The sequence below is a fragment of the Gracilinanus agilis genome, chromosome 1 (assembly GCF_016433145.1).
Source record: "Gracilinanus agilis isolate LMUSP501 chromosome 1, AgileGrace, whole genome shotgun sequence".
NCBI classification, from domain to species: domain Eukaryota; kingdom Metazoa; phylum Chordata; class Mammalia; order Didelphimorphia; family Didelphidae; genus Gracilinanus; species Gracilinanus agilis.
In genome coordinates this window covers 797,088,414-797,108,354 of record NC_058130.1, presented here as the reverse complement: position 1 = coordinate 797,108,354, position 19,941 = coordinate 797,088,414, and the positions used below count along the sequence as shown (strand labels likewise).

The following is a 19,941-nucleotide window of genomic DNA, read 5'->3' as shown; positions in this document are numbered from 1 at the left end:
TAAAAGCTTATCCTTTAAGACAACAATTCTTAAGGATTTAAAGTAAAAGTTAAAAGATCTCTTGTAAAATTACAAGGTAATATTCAAAGCATGGAAACTTCAAGGTTCTTTAAATTACCAAGACAGAATAAATTTTAAAAGACATGTGCTCTATAAAGCCAGTATACATAAGGTAAGTTACAACATAAAAATGTGTAGGAAATATAATGTGAGTATTAGGGTAACAAGCTGGTCAAAACCTCTTACCAGTTCTAATAGATTTTTCTCATTATTTGGGATTTACAATAAAATCATAACCTAATTAATCTAGCAGCCACAAACTTCATTAACTTAAAATTATTCAGCACAACAGGAAAATCAACGAAATAAGCAAGATTAATTTACAAAACTAATTAGCAAAATACAGTAAGATACAGTCTTTAAAAAACAGAAATAAAACTCATTCAGTTCCGAGGTTTAAAAGTTTACCCCTTGTTCAATTTAAGGTTCTTCTAATTGAGTTCTGCTGAGTTTAAGGGGTTTTTTAATAATCAGTCTTTGCTCTCAGTTCAAAGTTCTGAGCAGGTATGGGGGTGAATAGGCCATGTGGCCCGATTAAAGGTAAACGCTAGGTCCACATGCAGAATTAGCAGCACCAGCGGCAGGATTGGAGAAGTGGTCTGGGACACTTGCAGGCTTGTGGCACGGCAGGAATGGAGATCAAGTCAGGAATCAGGAGAGCAGTGGCAGAGACACACTGGCTGGGCTCCAGCATTTTAGTTTTAAAGCCAAAAGCCAGAATTGGCTAGCCTGACCTCCCAAGGTGGTTTGGGCTGGACTGGCTGGCTGAGTCCCGCCTGAGGCAAAAACATGCTGTTGCTTTTAGCAAAAGCATGGCAAGGAAAGCCACTTTCCTTTTTTAAAAAAGTGCTCAAAAAAGCTGAGCCAGATGGCCAAAAAGCAGGCATGGCTATTGTTTCTGAAAGGCTATCTGGAAAATTGAGAATTCAATTTCCAAACTTCATAAGGTTGCCATAATTATAAGGATGAAAAATAATAAAGGCTGAGCCAAAATTATAAAGATAAAAAATAATTATGACTGATATAAATATAAAAATTAGTATTTTAATTATAGCCATGCTGATAGATAAAGTCATTAGACCACGTGCTTGGCATCTCCCAAATTTCACTGTTACACTGGCCATATTTATCACTTCCCCACTAGGTTCTGAAGTAAAAATCCTAGGCTGGCTGGCCAAAACTGTTATGTTTGTAATAACAGAAATGTAGTCCATAATATCAAGATGATATAATCAATCCAATCCTCAAACATTATTGTTCCCATCATTGCCCAAACCGACCAGCCGTATATAATATCAGTGTTATTATTAGCCACAATTATTGACTGATAACAATCACAATTACAATTACAATTAAGTACAAACAGAACAAACCACAAAAAAAATGATAAAAAAAAACTTTCTCTGGGGCTACTCCATGTCTGATAATATTTTGCCTTCCCACAGGGATTTTATGAATGACCTGGGATAGGGGCTGAGCAGCTTTGAGCAGCTCACCACTGGTTAAGAGCTTTCAGCTCACAACCAATGGCTGAGCCCCCTCATGGAATGTTCGAATCTGTGTGGCTCTGGCAGCCCAAGAGAACACTTCCTGTCTGTCTCTCTGTTACCCAGCCATCTGGGAGTGACAAACTGTAAAGGTGGGGCACCAGGGATATTATTATTATTATTAAAATGTAACTAAATGGTTTGTGGGTTCACACTGGGTTGAAGGAGAGACAGGACCAACCAGGATAGGGAGACCAGGGTTTATAGCCAAGCTGTTAACTGCCAATAGGAATGGCAGTTAGGCCAGGGCCTATGGAACCAGCAGGCAACAGGTAAAGGTTTATAACAGTTTATTTGAGAGGAACAAAAATAAAGGATGGGATAAGAGATTCTACACTTGAAACCTAAGGGCAAATCACAGGGGCAAGGAAGGATTTGTCTACACTATTCTATTGACCTAAGCCAGGCAGGGCCCAAAGGAAGCAGTACTGAAGTCACAGGGAAAACTCCTCCAAACCTGGTTCCAGCCAGGTTTGGTCAGCTCAGCTAAAAGACCTGAGGGTGGCTTTCAATTGGGGTCTCACAGTAATCCAAGGATGGTCACAGGATGCCAAGAGCCAACTCCACCAGGTGATCCAAAGTATCCAGGTAGGGAGAGTGAGTTTGCAACACTGTCCACCAGATCACAAGCCACTTCCCCATTTGGTGCTGCTCTGCAGGTCTGTTGTCCACTGTTGAAAGCCTCTCAGGATCCCAGGGAATCTGGATGTAGTTTTCCCTAACTCTGAGATCTCCCAGGGTTAGCAGCAGTTATGCTCCCAACCACTAATGGAGTCCCTCTCAGAGCACAAGCCCCACTTCCTGCTCCTTCATTCCATCTTGGAATCCTCCAGCCCTTCCTGCTAGGTCCAACACTAATGCTAAATAAATTGCTAAATAACCCTCACAACAGATGATAGAGATCACTTCCTCAGTCTCCTTCTCAGTCCTGTCTGCAGTCTTTGATGCTTTTGGCCCACTCTCTCCTCAATATTTTCTTCTCTCTAGGGTTTTAGGACATGGCTCTCACCTGGTTTAGCTCGTACCTCTCTGACCTGTGATTCTCCTTCTCTGTTGGCTCCTTCTCTAGATCTCTTAACACTGGGGTTAGGGTGAGGGAGTTCCTCCAGCCCTGTCTTAGGCCCTCTACTCTTCTCCTTCTGGGCTTCTTTACTTGGTGATCTCATCAGCTACCAGGGATGCAAGCACCATCTCTGCTGATGAATCTCAGATTTGCATTTTTTGACCCAATTTCCATGCTAACCTTTCATCTCAAATTTCCTTACAGGGATGTCACACATTAGGTGACCAGTAGAAATCTTGAGCTCAGTGTGTCCCAAACACATTGTTCTCTCTTACTTAGACAGAACCCCCACCTTCTCGATAGCTGTATCCTTCTTGTCCCTCAGGCTCAAAACCAAAGAGCCCCCCCTTGACTCCTCACTGTCCCTTTCCCACATATCCAATATGGCGCCAGGAACTATCAGTTTCACCTTTGCAGCATCTCTCCAATATACCCCCTTCTTTCCTGTCATTGCCATCCTCCTGGTAGAGGCCCACATCACCTCCCTCTTAGACTATTAAGACAATCTTTTATTAAGATGATGATTATTAATAATTCTAATTAATTAATAAAATTAATATTAAGACAAGGCTCTTCCTACTCCAAGGCCTTCTCCATTCTCCCACCAGAGTGATTTTCCTATAGCTCAGTTCTTATCCTGTCACTCCCTTACTCCATAAACCGCAGCGGCTCCCTATTCCCTCCAGGATCAAATATAAAACATTGTTTGCCACAAAGCCCTCTTTCCCATCTTCTTATTCATTATTCCCGAGTCTCTATTCTTGGATCTAGGGAACCTGGCCTTCTGGATTCCTTCAGCTACAGACTTAAAAAAAATCCTTTACTTTCTGTCTTAGAATTGATGGTGAGGCAGAAGCTGGCTAAGAGGTAGGCAATAGGGGGTAAGTGACTTACCCAGGGTCACATAGTGTAAGGAGGAAAAAGTGTTTTTTTGGGTTCAGTATATTAAAAGATGGTCTCCAGAAGATTGAACAATTATCAATCCTCAATTAAGAATAATCTCAAGTCAAAATTGACTTTTATGAAAGTTTATTTACAATTGAGAAGAGAGAGAGAGGAAATAAGAATCTAACACAGTAGTTATATTACTAGGATCCTCTAATTAATCCAGGTAGATCTAATTAACCCTCAGCTGAGAGTCAGAGGGCCAGAGGCCTGGAGGTGAATGAAGCAAAGCTTCACAGAGTCTATTAAAGGGAAGTTCCTTAAGAGAAGTTCAGGAAGATTCAGTCTTTAAACTCACCATGTGGACTTCTAAAGAAGATATTGAAAGCAGTCTCACCAAAGTTTTAGCATTCTGCCAGCACTCCTCCATGGACCAGAAGAGCTTGAAGATCTAGCCCAGCTGACTGAGGTCTCTTTTCACTTCCTGTACCTTCTCCCTAGTTTGCATGTCCAATCACAATAGACAATTCTCATAGTACTGCCTAGGGGGCAGTCAGTTGATTCTGATTCGTCATCCACTCTAGCACAGGTTGATTACAGACTTCCCAGAATTGGAGGTGCTCTCACCTTTGCTGATTAAATCTAAAGATGGGCAGTGTAGACTTAAGTTCAAATATGACCTCAGACAGTTCCTACCAATGATCACAATAGGTAGGAACTGTCTGAGGTCATATTTGAACCCAGGACCTCCTGTCTGCAGTTCTAGTTCTCTATTCACAGAGTGACCTAACTGCCCCAAAATGGAAACGGTTCTTCTTGTTTTTTAAGCCCTTACTTTCCATCTCAGGACCAGTTCTAAAATAGAGGAGTGATGAGTGCTAGGCAGAGTTAAGTGACTTACCCAGGATCACACAGCTAGGAAGTGACTGAGGTCACATTTGAACCCAGGTCTTCCTGACTGCAGATCTGGCACTCTATCCACTGTGTGATCTGGCTGTGTCTAGTCCCAGGCATTTTCAGTGAGTTTACTTCCTGTCTGGAATATTTTCCCTCTACATTTCAGATCACTGACTCCTTTAAAATTTCTGTAAGTCCCAACTAAAGACTTAACAACTTTCCACAGGAAACCTTCCTCTTAGTCACAGTGCCTTCATTCTTTCCCTTCTTCCCTATTTCTCCTAGACAGAACTCACTTTGTGTCCATGTATCTGTGTGTTGTCTCCTTCCCCCACTGGGCTATGAGCTCCTGGAGGCCAAGGACTGTCTTTTGCCTCTTGGGGAATTCCCAGAAGTGCAAAACAGCTGCTGAATGAATGTAGAGGGAATGGAAATGACAGTTTGTGGTCATTGAGATGCCCTGCATGTGTCCCCATCTTCTCTGTATCTGCCTCCTCTTCTCCCCTGGGGTCCTGCAGAACAGACAGGCTAAGTGATGTCTATCATAGTATGAAGGATTCGAGATCAGCTAAGTCTTCTCTGAGGATAATTCACCTGGGCTGCATTCTGAGTCCCTGCGCTCTCTGGAACACATTCTTTCCTTTCTCTGGCCTTCTACAGTGTTATAAGTAAACATGGAGAGGGAGGAAGGGAGAGACAGACTGACAGACAGAGAGAGAGAGAGAGAGAGAGAGAGAGAGAGAGATCTTATCAGCTCTGGCATGTTGGTGACTCTCACACTGACACTGGCTGCCCTGGGACACAGCAACAGGGCCACAGACACATGACTGACTCCTACATCCCACCTTGGGGGGCCCTGGGGATCCAGGTTGCACTGGGGGTCCTCTAGAGATTTCCCTTCACACACCAGAAACTCCTCAGCTTCCCTCTGGAGCATCCTAGAGCTGCTTCTCTCAAGCCTCCATTGGGCTCTTACAGACTCAGCTTCTAGTGCTGGCTCTGACACTGACAAGGGGCGGGACCTTTGGGCACCTCCCTTCTCTGTGTGTCAGTTTCCTCCTGTAACTGACCAGAGGTGGGCTCTTCATTGTGATGTAACTTTCAGGCCTCTGTGCTCTGCCTTGGGCTGCTCTAGGAGGTGGTGACGTTCCAGGATGTGGCTGTGGACTTCACGAGGGAGGAGTGGCGCCTCTTGTCCCCTCCCCAGAAGGAGCTGTACAAGGAGGTGATGCTGGAGAATGCCCAGAACCTGCTCTCTTTGGGTAAGGAGCTTCTCCCTGCTGCCCGAGTGGGCCATTCAAGGGAATATTGTCCTCAGCAGCAGGCAGGGTTGGGAGCAGTTTTCAGTCATGAGGAAGGGACTAGGGCTGGTATGTCGAGTCCCAGAACCAGGGCCCTCCTGCTACCTGGTTCTCCTATAAAAGGACTTTGCATCATGTAATGGGACCTTGGGGGCTCCCTTTAGTGTTCCTGAAGTCCAAGATCAAATGGGTGTTGGAGAATCTCAGATGTGGAAGTAATGTCAGAGCTGATTCCATCTTGCCTCTCCCTGGCCTGGAATTGGATCTCCCAAACCCATCTGGGAAAATTGTTCAGGAGGGTTTTCCTCCTACCCTCTTCCCCTCTACTATGGATCTACTATTGGGGATCTTTTTCTCTTTAACCAGCAGAAACTTGTAGCTCATAGCTCTTGGATGTCCCCAGGAGAGATGGTTTGTCCATACTCTTCCTTCCTATTTCCCTAAGCCTCCAGTAGTACCAGTGAGGAAGGGAAGGAAGGGACAAAGAGTTTATAATAATCTGCTCTGCTCTTGGCCCAGGTCTCTTCAGACGTTTTTCTCTGTAATATTCTGGCACTTCTTCCTCACCTTTATCTTCCTAATTCACTCACACAATTATCCCTGTTTTACAGATGAGGAAATAGATTCAACTAAGTAGCTTGTTCTGAGGCACCCACATGGGAGTTGTTTCTGGTGAAATGTAAACTGAGACCTTCCTGCTTCTAATCCCAGGCCCCTGCCCCCTCCCCTTCTAGCTACCTCTCATTTCCAGATAATGGAAAACTATGGACTTGTAGAGATCTATTTATCATCTCTGATAGGATGGCTTAGTTGATAAAGAAATAATGGGACATGGGAGATGATCTTGACTGTTAACTCATAGCTGCTTCTCCCAAGTGCCATTGAGTCACAAGTTTTTTATATATGACAATTCAAACTCCCTTTCACCCACAAGCACAGAGAGTTTCCCACAGCTGTGCAGAGCTGCATTTTTAACATAGAAAATACAACAGGCTTAGAAGTTTCAAGGTGTAGATAAGAGTACAAGGTTGGATTGTAGCTGCCTCAACATCAGTTAAGTCTGGGAATATTTTGCTGGGTCGGGAAGTCCCCAAATTCTTCAGCCTTGAATGTGTAAAACCACTCTCCAAGAACTAGCAGCTGCATTCCTGACCAAAGGAAGAATGTTAACCTCTTAACTCTTCTTTTTTTTAATTTAATTTAATTTTTTATTTTATTTTATTTTATTTTAATTTATTTTAAACCCTTAACTTCTGTGCATTGACTTATAGGTGGAAGAGTGGTAAGGGTAGGTAATGGGGGTCAAGTGACTTGCCCAGGGTCACACAGCTGGGAAGTGTCTGAGGCCGGATTTGAACCTAGGACCTCCCGTCTCTAGGCATGGCTCTCAATCCACTGAGCTACCCAGCTGCCCCCTGTTTTTTTAAGAACTTAAAGCTTTTCAATAAGGCCACAATACTTTTCAACAAGAAATCACAAGGATCACAAAAGGGGTCAAAAGAAGAGTCTTAGATTTTTATCTATTTGAGACTCTGTTTCTATTATTGGCTTCCCACATGGACTGAATGCAACCTTCTCTGAAGAAGACCTAAAACCTAACATTCTGGTTCCAGATTGGTTCCCCATACTTCTTCCCTCTCATCTCCCTCCCTTCCCCAAATGCTGGGGAGACTCTCCTCCAGGAGCCCTCCCCAGTAAGCCTCCCCCAAAGACTCTGATTGCCTTCCTCTGTGATTGTTAAGATGGATGGCCTGGCTGAGAGACAGCATTGGGCCCGATGAAGATTGTTGAGTTTCCCAGGAGAGGAGGCAGAGACTCCCTGAGAGAAGACTCCCCAACACTTGAGAGGGAGGAAGGAGCAGGCAGGGTGAAGGGACAAAAGCGATCCTTTGAAGCCCCTGTATCTGGGGCTTCAGAATGACCCAGAACACTGACCCTGTGACCAGTTTGTCAGTTTAGGAGTTTCTGCCAAAATGGACCAGAACAGGATGGGGGAGGGGTGTTGTTGCTCATTCACAGTCCCCCAGCAAGGTAACACGCACATTCTACCTTGGGCTTGAGCATTACAGACAGTGAAGGGGGAGGACAGATTCCTGTGGGAACCCCTTGGACAGAGTGTTTGAGTGGAATCACTGGATTTCCCAACCTTTCCCTAAAGAGAACTCAGTGATGAGCTTCTCTCTATCCTCCTACCTGACTGATTCTCCCTTACCCAGGGCTTCCAGCTCCTCCAGAAGACATGCTCTCTTCTTTGGAGCAGAGGGAAGCTCCATGGATGCTGGAGCAGGAAGGCCTGAGGAGCTGCTGCCCAGGTGAGTGAGGGGAAAAGAGGTGTGAGAGAGCTGGGGTGACCAGAGGCTTCTGGGTGCTCTGGTGAAGCCAAGGCTAGATTTGGAGACAGGAGGACCCGACTTGAAATTCTTATTCAGAGGTTTTAGCTTGGGCTATAAATGCCTTGTAGGTCTTCATGCTAACCAATTCACCATTTGGTCTAAATTGTGTTTGGTCTATGATGGGAAACAGAGACATTGTGGTAGGGGCAACTGTTCCTCCTTCAGTTGGGGTAGATTCCTGGGTATCAAAATCGGTTTGGGAAGAACTGACTGTGGTTTTGACTTTAGTATTGTCTTTGGTTTACAGTTGGTATGTCCATTCAATAATTTCTAACTGCATTATTGTATTAGAATCTAGAGCCTGTCCTTGTCTAATCTTGTTATTTATCTCTATCATTAGCCTCAGTTGTTTCATGATGCCAAATAAATCTTCATTATTTTGTTTCTTTGAGCCCAAAATCAGGTGGACTGTATTTTTCAGAGCCCATAAACCTTGAATGGCAGTTACAAACATGGCCACTATAGCAGGTAGATGTGACAGGAAGTCAGCCATTGTAAAAGCTAGGTACTTGTAAGCATCATAGATTGTTAGCAGTTTTTAAAAATATTCAGGGATTATGTAAAACCATAGCTGGAAAATTCCTTGTGTAAATGAATAAATAAACAAGGATATTGTAGAGACAACAAAAGTAGCCCTTGCTAGACCCATCTTGCTTCCTATTCCCCTTTTCTTTCTTAAGGTTCTTTGCCTTATGGCTACGTCAACAACTGTTAAAAGAAATGAAGAAAAGCGAATTTATCTTCTTTGTATATCTCCTATCTCCCTACAGATCTTCCTTCTAGATATTAGATGATGGTTGGTAGATCTTAGGGATAGTATGAATGAAGGAGGGATCAGGTGTCCAAGGCCTAAGCCAGCTATAATTGGGGAGGGAGGAACACCCACTCTTCTCACAATAACAATTGATGTAATCTATCCTTCTTTTCCCTGATTGGCTTGGTTGGTTAAGCCTGTCAGTTGCTTCAGTTGGGACCTTTGAGAGATTGGGTAGATAGTTAACCTCACTAGGCCCAACCTGAGGTTGGATTAATTGTTAATAGGCTATTGATTGGCTGTTGGAAAGTTGGTATCTGACTGTGTATTGATTCTTCCCTTCCCAAGGGCTGTGATATAATAACTGCTCAGGAAAGGTACTTGTTGATAAATCACTGTGTTAACTCTTAATGGGAAAAGGAAAACAAGGTAATAGGTTTGAGGATCTTGGGAACCCTATTGCTATTGTTTGGCTACTAAACTAGTCATTGATCAGGGCTAGAGATTGCTAGGCTGGTAGAAGCTGGAGGTCTTCTCCCTCTCACTAACTCTGACCTGACCTGACCACAGTCAAGTCAGAGATTAGGGAAGGCTATTGATGTTGATGTTGCTTGATGATCTCTATACTCTCTCAGCTCTACTATCAATGGTATTGATGGATCATTAGCTCTCTCAGTCTGGTACAGGTCATAGGTTCAGGTTCAGGCCTACCCTCTCCACCCTTCACCTCCCTCTGTCCCAGTTCTTCCTCTAAGAGAAGTTTGCTCAAGCTTGCTCAAGTTTGTTCAGCTCTGAGTTCTGAGACCCTCAATTGATGTTCTTAGGGGGTATTTGTAGGGTGAGGCCAACCTACTTTTGCCTCTGGCTCACAGCATCTGGGAACATTCTAAATTTTCAATTGCCATCCCTGTCAGTCAAGGTGGTATCCATCTTATCCAAGATAATGATTTTAAAAGTGGTAAAGAGAATCCATGAGGGAAATGTCACAGGATTGCCTTGCCATGGTGAGGACCCAACTGAGATCAGGGATCCTCACTGTAGAGTGGATCCAAACAGCTATTTCCTGATTTTCTTTCTCTCCATTGACCCACAGTTCATGAGCAGGAGTTAAGACTGCTGCCTTCCTTGGAAGCAATCCAAGGTTAAGCTTTGTATAAATCATCAGCCCAGGCCCTTTTCTGGTCTCTGGGGCTCAGTCTTTGTCCTGGTCTTGGACAGTCAGGTGACCATAGCACCTCACTTTAGGGAGATGAGAGCGTAGAGAGAAGCCTCTGGGATCTTCTGGATTGGACCTGCTCAGGTTCCAGTGGAATTACTGTTGACTGCTGAGAAATAAAGGCAAGAGAGAGACAGAAATACAGCTGAGGCCAGAGCATGAATTTACCTTCCAGGAGAGAGACCAGAATGCAAGGATCCTGGTAGAGGTTGGGCCCTATATAAGCCCTGGGCCCAGTCAATAACATATATTAAATAATAAATATATTCTAGGAAACGTGCTAAGCCCTCAGCATACAAAGGAAGGGAAACACCATTCTGGGCTGTCCTGGAGTTCACAATCTAGAACCCTGACATGGAGGTGGTTTAGAAAAAAGAAACAGATCCTGAATCTCACTCTGAGATGATCCTGGGAGAAAGGAATGTTGAGGAATGGAAATGCATTTAATTCAACAGGGAAATCAGGAACTAGAGGAGTGAAGAGAAGGACAGTTTAAGGAGGAAAGCAATCAAAGGAGTAAATAATCCAAATTCAAATGATAAAAATAAACATTATTTGCATATGGCCCCTATTATGTGTCATACATTTTATAAATGTTATCTCCTTTGATCCTTTTATGAACCTCAGTAGTCACTTGATATTATTGTGTCCATGTTATAGTGTAGCCTGAGACGAAAAGAGCTCCTGTGACTTGCCCAGGCTTAAAAGTCCTAGCAAGTTTCTGAGGTACAATGAGAATGTACCACCACTTTTATTGGGATTTTTAAGAAGAATATCATGAAATGCCAGTATTTATATAATGTGGAAACAGGAAGAGGACTGTACAAGTTTTCCTGCCCATTTCCTTACAAAAGGATCATGGACTCAACTTACTGTATGAGACATATTTTTAAACATGGAAAATACCATGTTTTTGTTTAAATTGTATTTAGTAGAAGGATTTTATTTTAGTGAAAAGAAGCATTTAAAGAAAAGCAATGGCTGCTCTAAAGGGGTAGGGAACAGAATAAAATCTTTTATGCCTTGGATATATGCAAAAAAGAGTGCTAAATTTCTTCATCTGATCTCAGATACTGAAACAAAAAATAAGGTTGAAAGTCATCATGAAGGGAATTATATAATACTTATAGGGAAGCTAGATGATGAAATAATAGGAATATTTATTCTACATGCACCCAGGAATGTCATACCTGTGAAGAGAGATTGAATGTATAGACAATGAAAATGAAAGCGAGAAGATTGAAAGTGAATAATCTAGTACTGTGGACAGAGCATGCCCAGTCACAAGATTTGGTCTCAGCCTCCAGGATTTTGGGTCATGTCACACTCATCCAGCCTTTCTGAGGTCATGGTCTGAGTTAGGACTGTAATAAAGCTAGCCTATCCAAAATCCCAGATTTGTTATGAAGAGCCAATGAGATAACATGGGAGGCTCTTTGTTATTCAGATTTTTCTTTAACTTTGAGGTAATGGCATTTTCAAAGGATGGATTTTGCCCATTTAATTTGGAATGCTTGTTACCTGAGGAAATAGGATATAAAGCAATTTGTGTTCTGATAGTTGAGAAAAGAAGATAGAGTTATATATGTGTATATGTCACTCTACATGTATGTTTTACTGTTTGTTTCTTTTAAAAGGAGAGATCAGACCTGAAATGAAGGCGAATCCAACAGAGATGAGCCCTTCTCTGGAAGAAATAGACCTACAAAGATTCATGAGTGATGATCCCGATAACTTTGCTTTCAGAGAATTCTGTGTTGCACCTCAAAATTCATTTCATATTGAACATCAAAGAATGCACTCTGAGAAGAAATCTAGTGAAAGTAAGAGTGGAAAGACTTTTATGCACAGGGCCAGTCTTGCTGAGCATCAGAGAATGCACACTGGGGAAAATACTTATGAATGTAATCAATGTGGAAAAACATTCAGAAATAACTCTAGTCTTGCTGTACATCAGAGAATCCACACTGGGGATAAACCTTATGAATGTAAACAGTGTGGAAAGACATTCACATGTAACTCCAGTCTTCTTTATCATCATAGAATCCACACTGGGGAGAAGCCTTATGAATGCAAGGAATGTGGAAAAACATTCAGTTGTAGCTCCCATCTTGCTGTACATCAGAGAGTCCACACTGGGGAGAAACCTTATGAATGCAAGGAATGTGGAAAGATGTTCCGTCGCAGTTCAAGTCTTGCTGTACATCAGAGAATCCATACTGGGGAAAGACCTTATGAATGCAACCAATGTGGAAAGTCTTTCTGTCATAGCTCCAGTCTTGCTGTACATCAGAGAGTCCACACTGGGGAAAGACCTTATGAATGCAAACAGTGTGGAAAGACATTCAGTGAGAGTTCCCGTCTTGCTGTACATCAGAGAATGCACACTGGGGAGAAACCTTATAAATGCAATCAGTGTGGAAAGACATTCAGCCGGAACTCCAGTCTTGCTGTACATCAGAGAGTCCACACTGGGGAGAAACCTTATGAATGTAAGCAATGTGGAAAGACATTCAGTGTCAGCTCCCGTCTTGCTGTTCATCAGAGAATCCATACTGGGGAGAAACCTCATAAATGCAAGCAATGTGGAGAGACATTCACTCAGAGATCCAGTCTTGCTGCACATCAGAGAATCCACACTGGCCTGAAACCTTATGAATGCAAACAGTGTGGAAAGACATACAGACAGAGCTCCTATCTTGCTGTTCATCAGAGAACCCACACTGGGGAGAGACCTTATGAATGTAAACAATGTGGAAAGACATTCAGTAGCAGCTCAAGTCTTGCTGTACATCAGAGAGTCCACACTGCAGAGAAACCTTATGAATGCAGTCAATGTGGAAAGGCATTCAATCAACGCTTCAGTCTTGCTTATCATCAGAGAATTCACACTGGGGAGAAGCCTTATGAATGCAAACAATGTCGAAAGACATTCAGTCAGAGTTCCCAACTTGCTGTACATCAGAGAGTCCACACTGGGGAGAAACCTTATGAATGCAAACAGTGTGGAAAGACATACAGTCAGAGCTCCTATCTTGCTGTTCATCAGAGAACCCACACTGGGGAGAGACCTTATGAATGTAAGCAATGTGGTAAGACATTCATTCGGAGCTCCCATCTTGCTGTACATCAGAGAGTCCACACTGCAGAGAAACTGTATGAATGCAGTCAATGTGGAAAGGCATTCAATCAACGCATCAGTCTTGCTTATCATCAGCGAATCCACACTGGGGAGAAACCTTATGAATGTAAGCAGTGTAGAAAATCATTCACTATTAGATCTAGTCTTGCTGAACATCAGAGAATTCACACTGGTGAGAGACCTTATGAATGCAGTCAATGTGGAAAGACATTCATTCGGAGCTCCCATCTTGCTGTACATCAGAGAGTTCACACTGGAGAAAAACCTTATGAATGCAAGCAATGTGGAAAGATGTTCAAGCAGCGCCGCAGTCTTGCTTATCATCAGAGAATCCATAAGGGTGAGGAACTTAATATGGTTTTGATACTGAAACTATAGGAAGGCCAAAAATCATAAACCAATTTCTTTAATGACTATTAATGCTGAAGCCTTAAATAATAAATACTAGTACTAAAATAGGGAGATAGGAAGGTAAGTTTCCACATGATACAGGGTGCAAACCAAGTGGCTCACACAGCTTTAGGATGGAACTCAAGGAAAGAGTTCCAAAAGGAGTGTCAGGAAAGAATAAAAGAGGACTTGAAGCCTGGAGGGAGAGCTGAGTTCCTTTATCTTTGGAACTTGGAGGGAGCACTCCCTGTGAGGAGATAACTAATTTCCTGGGAGAAGCTGTTTGACCTGACAGTTGATGCCCTCTGACCAGGTTTTGTGTCTATGCTGGTTGGAGAATCCCAAATTGCAGATTATATAACAGTATTGCAGGACGGGCTTAAGGTGCTTCAACAAATAGGTTTACTCCAACAAGCTGGAGCTTTAGATTTTTCTCTACACAATATAAAACCTAGAGATTTAGTGTTTTTTTAACATTAAAGACATCTGCAAGAGAGGGGTCCTTTTCATGTTATTCTAACTACTCTCACAGCTATAAAATCCCCTCCCCACATACGTGAGACTTCAATAGTGTCAGACTGATTCACTCGGTCCCAATGAGTCTGGTATGAAGAAATATTTGCAGGAAGTGAGCCTCCAGTGTCCCAGGGCAGGAGAGGTGGGGTGGTGGAGGGATAAGAGAGATTGGCAGGATCCCAGCCCCCAGCTCTAGGGCCTTGGGGAGCAGAGCTTTTATACCATGGCCTTGACTCCTGATGCTACTCATTCTGCCAAGTTGGTGATTTTGGAGGGATGAGGGGAGAGATGGGATTAAGCCAGGGTTCTTGGCAGTGATGCCTTTGATTTGTCTGTCTGTCCACTTGTTCTCAGGGGTCTCTTCTCAGACTGTGGTGACCCAGGAGCCTTCTCTGACTGTGATCCCAGGAGGAACCGTCACCCTGACCTGCAGCTCCAGCAAGGGAACCAGCCACCACTAGGCAGTATTCCCACTGGTTGCAGCAGAAACCTGGCCAGTCTCACCAGAGACTCATCTATGATACCAGAAATCTTGGTTCTGGTATCCCTGCCTGGTTGTCAGGGTCTTGGGGACAAGGCTGCCCTCACCCTCACAGGGGCCCAGCCTGAGGACGAGGCTGACTGTTAGTGCACCCTGTGGTACAACAGTGGAGCTCAGGCTCACCATGAGAGCTTCATAAGGGCAACTGAGACAAAAACCTTCTCATTCCCAGCCCATACCCAGTTATGGAGTGTCAGGCAGGATTTGGGAAGACCAGAGTTCCAATATGGCCTCAGACACTTGCTTGTGTGACCCTGGGCAAGTTACTTCCTCCCAATTGCTTAGCACTTTATCACTGTTCTATCTCAGAATTCATACTAAGGCAGAAGATGAGGATTAAAAGAAATAAGAATGTCAGCATGCTGAGGGCAGATTCTCTCTTGCTTTTGTATTTATATTCCTAGAAATTAGCATGGTCTCTGGAACAAATGTGATCACAAGATTAAATCTACCATGCCCATCTTTAGATTTAATCACCAAAGGTGAAAACATCTCCATTTAACTCACAAGTTGGGTGGTCTGTAACTCAGGTGTGCTAGAGTGAGTGACAAATCAGAATTTACTAACTGCCTCCTGGGCAGACCTAAGAAAAATGTCTGTTGTGATTGGACATATAAACTAAGAGGAAGTCACAGGAAGTGACACAAAAGAGAGCCCTTAAAAAAGAGAGAGTTGAGTGAACCAGGGGTCTTCTGGTTCTTTCTTGGACATAGAGGAGCCCTGGACCCTGAGACCTTGGAATTCCACATGGTGAGTGTAAAGACTGAATCTTCCAGAACTTCCCTTTCAAAAGAGATGCTGTCACTGAAGCTTTTGCTTCATAAGCCTCCGGGGCCTTTGGCCCTCGGCCCTTGGCTCAAGGTTTACCTTTTTTCCAATTGAGGACTAGTTAGATCTGCTTGGGTTAAACTAGGGACCTAAGTGAATTATTTAGTTTGTCAGGTTAATTATCTTACCTTATCCTCTTTAAATTTCTTGTTTCCTCTCTCTCTTCTCATTTGTAAATAAGCTTCCATAAAAGTTATTTTGATTTGAGGCTATTTTTTAATTGGGGATTGATAATTACTCAATTCCCTGGTGACCTAACCTTTTAATATTCACCCAGTCAAAACCCCTTTTTATCCTTTACATAAAGTAGGTGTTTAATAAATCTCAGCTCTTTTTCCCCATTGTTTTAGTGATGCCTCTCTTCTCAGTAAGTGGTTCTCACTCTAGGACGCCAAATAGAAAATGGGTGTCAGAGAAGGTGCTGGGTTCAGAGTCAGGGAGAATCAAGTACATTAGACCTCAAGTCAGGAAACTTGAGGTTCAAATCTTCTCTGATATTTACTAGTAATGGGAGGCCAGTTCAACCACTGTGTCTCTTTCCTTGTCTGTAAAATGACTAGCCTGGGGGGGGGCGTGTCCCCAATATTTTGAAGGTCCCTCATACTCTTAAGTCTACCATCTTATAATGACCCGGGTTCAGATCCCATTTTCCTCTCATTCTTATTAGCTATGCAATCATGGATGGGGCAGCTGGAGTTCTTAGTGGATAGAGTGCCAAACCTGGAGTCAGGAAGAGTCAGCTTTTTAAGTTCAAATCCAGTCTCAAATATTTGCTAGCTGTGTAATCCTGGGTAAGCCACTTAACCCTGTTAGGCTTAGTTTCCTCATCCATAAAATGATCTGGAGAAGGAAATGCCAAACTAGCTGTGTGACCCTGGGTAAGTCACTTAACCTTGTTTGCCTCCATTTCTTTATCTGTAGAAGGATCTGGAGCAGGAGCAGGAAATGGCAAACCCTTCCAGCATCTTTGCCAAGAAAACTCCAAAGGGGATCAGGAAGAACCAAACACAAGGGAAAAGACTGAGCCATCACAACCCCTCACAGGCAGTCTGTTAAAGCTCTCTGTCTCCGCATCCTCACTTTCTAGGGGAGGGAATGTCACCCACCTCCCATGAGACAAGGGATGGGACCTACCCTTTGCAGACTGAAAGCTTCCTGCAGTTGGGAACCTCGGGGTGAACATCCTGACCTAACGCAGAGCAGAGGCTGATTGGTTTCTCTCCAGGGCAGCCTCCTCACCCAGAGGAATGACACAGACTTCAGGACAACAATTAGAAATAAAAGGCCCAAATGCTGGGATGATCATTTCTTTCCTCAGTGAAAAAAACCCAACAACACATTTGACTTACCATCCCTGGGATGAGCTCAGGGACACAAATGTCCACCCCATTCTGAGCCCTCTTAGAAAATTGTGATAAATTAGATTAAGTCTACACTGCCCATTTTTAGGTTTAATCACCAAAGGTGAGAACACCTCTAATTCTGGGAGGTCCTAATCCATGTGTGCTAGAGTGAGTAACGAATCAGAATCAACTGGCTGCCCCCTATGCTTTCTGTGAGAAGTGTCTATTGTGATTGGATACGCAAATTAGGAGGTAGATGCAGGAAGTGACGCATATGTGACCCCTATAAAAGAGAGAGTTGAGTGAGTGAGGTGGCTGGTTTGGTGAAGGGGACCTGCGGGAGCTTTCCTGGTTCATGACTGAGAGTGTTCCACGTGGTGACTTTAAAGACTGAATCTTCCTGAACTATTAAGAAACTTCCTTTTATAGACTCTGTGAGTGAAGTTTGCTCCATTCACCTCCAAGCCTCAGGCCCTTTAACCCTCAGCTGAGGGTTAAGATCTACCTGGACTAAGCAGTGGGATAGATTCTTATTTCTGTACTTCCTCTCTCTCTTCTCATGTAAATAAACTTCCATAAAAGTCAATTTTGATTTGAGATCATTCTTTTTTTTTTTTTTTTTTAATTTTAAAACCTTAACTTCTGTGTATTGACTTATAGGTGGAAGAGTGGTAAGGGTAGGCAATGGGGGTCAAGTGACTTGCCCAGGGTCACACAGCTAGGAAGTGTCTGAGGCCAGATTTGAACCTAGGACCTCCCATCTCTAGGCCTGGCTCTCAATCCACTGAGCTACCCAGCTGCCCCTTGAAATCATTCTTAATTGAGGATTGATAATAGTTCAATCCTCTGGCAACCATCTTTAATATATTGAACCTATAAACCCCTCTTTCACTCTTACAAAATGGAGTTGGGTGGAGGCCATTAATTATGTAAACCCGTTGTGTATAATTACAATAATTACTCTGATCCTATAAACATCACAACACCCTGAATAATTTAATGGGAATTAAGCTCTAGGAAAGAACAAGAACTAATGAACCCAGGAGGGGAAAGGGGAGAATAGAGGAGATCTCTGCTGGGGTTTACACTGCAATATTCCTTCCCCAGATCTCTGTGGGAGTTGCTCGAAGCTAGAAGAGGCCACTCTACCCCTTTGTTTCATGTAAGGCCATCATCCCTGTAGTGGCTGCCCTTCCCTTTCCTGTCCTAACTCTTTAGTAAACTAGGTAAACTCCAAGTCATTCTTCTACCTTGAAATTCATGTGCCCATTGCCAATCACAACTTGCCAAATGCCAGATGTGGATTATTCCTATCATCCCCTTTCTTTGCTCCTACTCACAGGCTGCTTAATGAGTCTGGAGGAAAAGATGAAATTGTGCTTTCCAAAATCATGTTCTCTAATAGCAAATGACAGGTCAATCTTTCCTCCTCCTGAACAATTCAAAATTACACCCACCACAGGAGCTATTCCTAACTTCCTTTCTCCTTAACTTCCCCTGTCCACTCAACTGATAATCTTGCCTCAAATGTCGCTGAAAAATTGAGGCCATTTTCCAAGACCTTCCCTTTTCCCATTCTCAGCTGTCACCTCCAAAATGCCTTCTGCCACTTCCTCTGCCTTCAGTCATCTCCCGTAATGAGGTGGCCCTTCTCTTTGCTAAGGCAAAGCCCTTGAAATGCACATGGGATTCCCAATTCATCCCATTTTCTCTACCAGGTTGTTTCTTCAGCCATCCTTTCTTATTTGTCTCCAGTCTCTCCTCATCTACTTTCTCTTTCCCTGCAGCCATGTCCATGTCTCCCCTCCCTCTATTCACCCTAACCTGATCTGTCCAGACACTCCAGGGATCCTGATATATTTCTTCTCCATTTTTGAGTGAGTCATAAAGACACTTTGGGTCAACTGAGGCAAAGCAGTGTAAAAGATAGGCCTGAACTTCTGCTCTGAAATCCTTTGGCAAGGCCAGGTCTTGAGAGAACGATGGCCCTTTGTAAGAGCCAAGGTTCACTCCAAGGTCAGAAGTTAAGTCATTCCTCAAGGAGGGTCCAGTGGTCTGGCCAGACTTCTCAGACAAACCATATCTACATTGCCTGGCACTATTTTAGGTTGGAGACCTTGAAGCTGTATCTTCCTTAGACACATGTATTCAAAGACCAAAAATCTTTGTCTTCTGTGTATGACCAAATTTGCACCTGTGGTTCCCTTTCCTCACTCCATTGGCCAATTCTGATGTAAGGCTTATGAGTCCTGACTAGCTTTCAATGATGTAATGCCTCTGGTAAAATCACATAAATATTGGACCTGTATGTTCAATAAACTAGAATCTGTAATCCCATTCACAGTCCCTCGACCCTGCCAATTTCTCATCCATGAGGACCCCTCCTTCCTCTTCCTCCTCCCCTGGAGTTGGTCTCCAGAGAGAAACTCAGAACACATTCTCTGGAGAAACTCTCTGAGGCCTTCTACAACTGCCTGATGCCTTGTGTGTGCTCACTGTCTACCCTGCCTTAGTCAAGAGAACAGCAGAAATGATGCAATCTGCCAATGAAATGGCTGAGATCGAGCTCCAAGCCAACATCTCTTTGTGAGAGACCTGTCTCCCTTCATCCTCCATCATACTCATCATCCATCACACTCCAGAGAACAAGTTGTGCTGCCTGCAAATCCCAGACAGTCCAGATGGTACAGCACAAAATACAAACTCTCATTTGTGGTCATGAGCCAGCAAAACTACCCCCAACTTTGTTGGCCCTCAGCTGATCTAGAGGCTGATACCACCCATTGATAGACACCAGAGGGAAGTGACAAAGGACTGAGAACTTTCCACAGAGGTTTATGACAACCCTATCAGGGGAGACAGAGATGGTTAAACCGAGGTGGAGGCCTTTGGCTCAGGCCTATGGGGACACTTCCTCACTGGACACATGGGATGAGCTCCTGTAGTTAGGACATTTGTGCTCAGACCTGACAAGTTGAAAGACTAACTTAAGAAACAATCTATTGAATTAGTGAACCTCATCTAGTGAGTCCTCATTATTTTGGGGATTGGGATTCGGTGATGAT

At 43.5% G+C, this 19,941-nt stretch overlaps 1 protein-coding gene across 1 annotated transcript; it reads left to right on the top strand.

Annotated features, from left to right (window-relative positions):
• Window positions 1-3,053: 3,053 nt before the first annotated feature.
• Window positions 3,054-13,519, top strand: LOC123230557 (zinc finger protein 420-like; the record flags this gene model as incomplete). The annotated part of the gene is made up of 4 exons (XM_044656690.1): window positions 3,054-3,134; window positions 5,588-5,714; window positions 7,970-8,065; window positions 11,754-13,519. Coding segments are annotated over exons 1-4 (2,070 nt in total), but the record flags the coding sequence as incomplete, so codon positions are not given.
• Between the last annotated feature and the right edge of the window lie 6,422 nt (window positions 13,520-19,941).